We start from the raw sequence: 5000 nt of genomic DNA on the forward strand, positions 1-5000 counted from the left end.
CTTCCACCTTATCGAGACTTTTCCCAACAAATATTTTAAGAAACTGCCGTGACGTCACAGTAATAGACATGTTAAACGTTCCATAAAATAAATGTGCTGAATTTTTTTAGCGATATTCTTCTTATCACCTCGTCTCATTTTTTGATACTGTTCTGACAAATTATTTTCGAAACTGCCTCGTCGTCTCGATAGTTAAGAATTGATGTACTTGCAACAAAATTAACGAGTTTAAATTGCTTACAACTTCGCGTTCCCATCGGCTTCTTTTCAAAGATAACTGAGAGACTAATTGACTACACGTATGGCCCAATATGGAAATAGTTCAGCGCTGATGTCATTGTTTGCATTACGAGGCACCATGCTATTTACAAATTGACTTTAAAATGTAAAGAACTTGTTAAACTTAGTTAAATCTCCAATTTTACTACTTTTTAGCTTTGATAACGAACGAACAGTCGTGAGGAGAACGCCACAAAACTGTAATGTCACTGGTTAAAAGAGGAAAAATAATAGTGTTGGTACGCATTTTTTGCCGTACTCTGCACAACGACGACGTGAAATCACTAAATTTGAGAGTTTTAATGACAACGTGAGCATAGAAATGCAAATCTCTCATTCTACAATTCCACTCGCACCTATATATTTTTTAGGATACTTCGCCCACATTGAACGACGCGAACGCGATGGAATATTCGTGAAAGATTTAAAACGGAGGTGAAGTTTTTGTCGACGCCGCCGTTGTAGATCTCAAAGTCCCAAATGTCGAATTTTCAAAGCTTCATTGCTCAGAGATTATTTGGAATATCGCGCTCAAATTTTCAGAGATAAGTCATTATGGAACTCTCTAGTCCTCGAGAATAAGAATTTCTCACAACCCCTGTTACTATATAATATTGTTTGTTTTCAAAGAGCAAAAATAAAGAGATTGAATCCCCCGTCGTTGACCCTATTCCAATGAAATATATTATTAATTCTGTGTCATATTGGGTGGTTATTGTTGTCCCAACAGTAGGCCAATATAAGTTCTTTTGCCGACATGCGTCGTAGAAATGGTTGGCGCCACTATGTAGGTTACGTCAAGGATGAAACAGAATACAAGAGGGATGGGGAAGGTGAAAATTTCAATGATCCTTACCTTCTATTCAACCCCAGTGTTTTTAATCTGCTGATCTCTTGTTAAACTTGATTTTGTTTGTTACTGACTTAGGTCCTTTTCTTCCTCCAAGGTAATGTAACGGTTTTGGAAAAAGAACTTATGATGGCCATAATGTACAAGAAAACGGCCTGGAAAACGTTCAAGGCGCCCGGCCCCATAAACGGCACTCAGCATGTCATGAATCTCGGCGTCGAAGTCACGAAGGACTTCCCTTTGGTGTCTCTTATCACCATGATCGCCCCATCGCCTGATTGGTTCACGGGTATCATGAACATGAACCTCTGCAACACCTCATCTGGAATGTGGCTGGACAGTATGATGGTGGACATGTTACACCCCTGGGATGCAGGGACGGATGATGGCACTGCCTTTGACGCCGACGACGCTGCAACTGATCCGGTAGAAACTATTTCAATTATTACTCGAGCCTCTGACACCCCTTTCAAGAACTCTACGATGGGAATGATCGCCACCCTTGGAAAGGTGATGATAACAAGGATAAACAAACCTGAAATGACTATGTGCAGTGGTGAAGGGACTTACAAAGTCGAGATTCAAACCATGTGGACCCAGCAAAGTCACCCGAATGGATTCCCACAAGATGCTCACTTCTCGCCCCCCGTCGGTGCCACACACTCGTACAAGTATAAATTCTGGAGTCCAATGACTCGTGCTTCAACGGGGGTCAAGATGGTTGCAGAATTAGGTACATCATAAGTTCTTTCTACTTTTCAATCCCGTAGGGGAAATTAATCTTAGAATTAAGTGGAATTTAATAAATAATCAGAACAACTTGCATTCTTGGTTTGTACTCACGTGATTAGACAGACATATTGGTGAAAAAAAGGCAAAATGTCGCTCCCGTTTTGCATAATAATAGAGCCAAATTCCGAAAAAACTTTTTCGCTATATTTCAGTACACTAACGTGGCCACCAATGATATCAGGTGCAAGCCAAGGATAGCTTGCCGGAACTACCCAAAGAAAGCCCATAAATTATTAAGTGGGATCTGTTGAGCGCCCAACCAAACGTAAGAGTAAATAATTGTCCTGGAATAGGACATTTGCCTGATAACGCCATTTGACTACAAGTACTTGATCCTTTAGGTTTTGCCTGTCTCATGCTAATTGGAGCGATTGTTATTTTTACCCCACTGGGAATACAAAATTTAAATAAGAAAAGAAAAACAAGCTGAATTCTGGTAGTTTTAGTCAAATGACACCATCGTGAAACTATTGAGGTCACGGTGGACGGCGATTTTGATTGGCACCACGAAGTGCTTTCCTCACCTGGGTCAAGAACTATATAATACTGAGTTATGAAAATTCTTAATTAGTTTACCCTTTGCTTGATGTTTGAAAACCAAGAGAAAACTCAAAGTATGCCGATAGTGCATCGAGGAGTAATAACGTTTCTTAAGTTGCTGGGGCGATAAACGTCAGTCAGAAATTCAGCCGACATACTTTTTGCAGATCATTTGTGATGCGACAAGTCTATTGACAACTGCGTATTTACAGCAATCATTGTAGTCCTTAAGTTAGCGTTAGTGTTTTGTTGGGTTAAAGTTAGGCAAATTCCTAAGATTACTAGACGAACCCTAACTTTCTTTTACAGTCATGATTATGCTAATTTATATTAATATTTGTTTGGGAGACTGCATAGCGATGGTATGATGCATGCAAATATTTTAGTCTTTGAATGGGAAATTATCATTTTTTGTTCTCACAAAATAGAGCAGCTTCCAGGCGAGGAACTTAAATATAATCATTTTCAATTTCACGTTTGCGTAAGTATTATTTCAAAAACGAGCGCGTCTGCTTCATCGAGGTATCAATTGCAAGACACCGAGAAGAATATGAAAAGCACAAGGCCACAGGCCGGGTTCTTGTATTGTTTCTTGCTGACCCTTGCTGTCTGAATACTTCGATGAAGCACGAAGCACGAAGCACGAGTTCTTGATACGACCTCTCAATGAGAGAATACGGTATTGCGCAGCGTTCTATTTTTGTTTAATGAAGAGATAAATGTGATTATTTGAATCAAATGATGTATTTCACTGTAACTGGAGAATGGTACACAGTATTTCAATGGTATCCACGCGCATGCGCTTAATGTGATACTCACCCGATGATCGGCAATTGAATTCTAAATGAGTTTATGAAATATAATTTACAAATTGTCCTCGTTTTATAGGTGCCACTGGTACATTGTACAACGAAATCAAGAATTATAAGAAGCCCGGATACGTGCACATGGCTTACGTGGCCTCGGCAGATGTGAAAACACCAGGAAAATGGAGCATGATGGTCAGTGTTAAGGGCATGTATTCCAAGGTGTCCCTCATTACCATGATCGCGCCTTCGCCTGATTGGTTCATTGGAGTCGACAGCCACGACCTTTGTGGATCCAATGGCGAATGGAAGAAGAGCGAAATGGTGAGTCTGCCGGCATGGGATGCCGGGACAGATAGCGGAATGAACTTCCAATCACAAAAAAGTCCAACTACACCTCCAGACGTAATCACACTGATCACAGCAAGCAGTAACACGGAGATCAAAGACAACGCTAACACACCGTTTGCCAAGATCTCGTTTACGCTGCAAGAAGGAAACGAAACACCTGATTCTAAAGCCTCCACGCAAATTCAGCCAATCTACAGCCTCCTGGCCTGCGCTTGTCTGGCCATATTGCGCTTACTGAATTAGATATTTGTCACAGATGAATTAACTGGTGCGTGCAGGCAGTCAGCCTTTAGGGCCGACGATCCAATGGCTTGTGACGCGATAATTTCCACTGTCATGGACGATTGCGTGACAAGCCAGAACAGGTTCGCATGGCATGCAGACAACTATGGCCCGAACCATTTAATGTTTTTCAACTTTTGTGCACGCTGCATTGTTATTTTTTCCTTTTTCTGCACAGTAGTAATGCCGTTATTAAACTTGGAGCTTGCAGGCGAAGAATGGAAACGATTTTTTACGTTATCACGAATCATCGACTATTTAAGTTGAGTATAAGATAATTCATTTTGCTTTGTTTTGTACGCTCTGAAATAAAGTCATGTACTTAACATATGACTGCTATGGTTTGTCTTTTCGCATTTAACTGACCTCAGAATTCCTTTTTAGTCCGTTTTTGTCTTTTTCGATGTTTCAAAATGAAAGAGAATGAAAATAAATAAATGATATAAAATGACCAGATCATCAATAAAAGAAGACAGTCGAAGAGCTCGTTTACAAGAAAATGCCCATTCAGTTCGACTCGGTGCGTTTGGTGTTGATTCCCATAAGTCGAGAATGCTTAGAATTCAACATGAGATTTCGCCAGTTCCTATTGTCATTTTCAATCTCGACTCCAGAGCTCTTCTCTTGACTGAGGGAGAAAAGAGCTCTGGGGAACCCTGAAACAAAGTGTCTTCTCATTGGTTTTCGTGAAGAACAATCAAAAGCGTCTCTAATTGGTGCATTCATGTTAGCACGAGGAGTGAGCAGGCGCCGTAAGATTCAAATAGCCAATTTTTGGCTATAAGAACCCTACGGCACATATTTTCTTACAGAGAGTTTTTGGCAGACCCGAGGCTCTGGTGAGTGGTGACGAGAATGTTGTCATTTTATTACCTTAAGCAAGTGCGCACGCGCAAACTTGAACGGCGTGGTGGTTTGGAGAGCACAAACTACATAATAAAGACTGTGACGTTGACGAAAACTTCACCGCAAATACAGCTTTGAACTCTTGTTCTTAGGCCATCGTAGCTTCATTAGGAAAATAACACAAACAGCGGTGATAAACATTGTATTCCAACGCATTTTTATAAAACTTGACGTTTCGTATGCTAGTCAACACA

General features: G+C 40.6%; 2 protein-coding genes across 2 annotated transcripts in view; one reads left to right on the forward strand and one right to left on the reverse strand.

The window, feature by feature from the left end:
* The window catches only part of LOC137979027 (uncharacterized), a 6756-nt gene extending 2526 nt beyond the window's left edge, over nt 1–4230 (forward strand). Inside the window, exons 3-4 of the mRNA XM_068826176.1 lie at nt 1227–1862; nt 3350–4230. Coding sequence (XP_068682277.1) covers nt 1227–1862; nt 3350–3861 — 1148 coding nt within the window. The 3' untranslated portion in view covers nt 3862–4230. The remainder of the gene's footprint in view (nt 1–1226; nt 1863–3349) is intronic.
* The window catches only part of LOC137979028 (zinc finger protein DPF3-like), a 40461-nt gene that overhangs the window by 22165 nt on the left and 13296 nt on the right, over nt 1–5000 (reverse strand). The gene's annotated exons all lie outside the window — the stretch shown is intronic.

This window comes from Montipora foliosa, chromosome 12, assembly GCF_036669935.1.
Source record: "Montipora foliosa isolate CH-2021 chromosome 12, ASM3666993v2, whole genome shotgun sequence".
Classification (NCBI taxonomy): Eukaryota; Metazoa; Cnidaria; class Anthozoa; order Scleractinia; family Acroporidae; genus Montipora; species Montipora foliosa.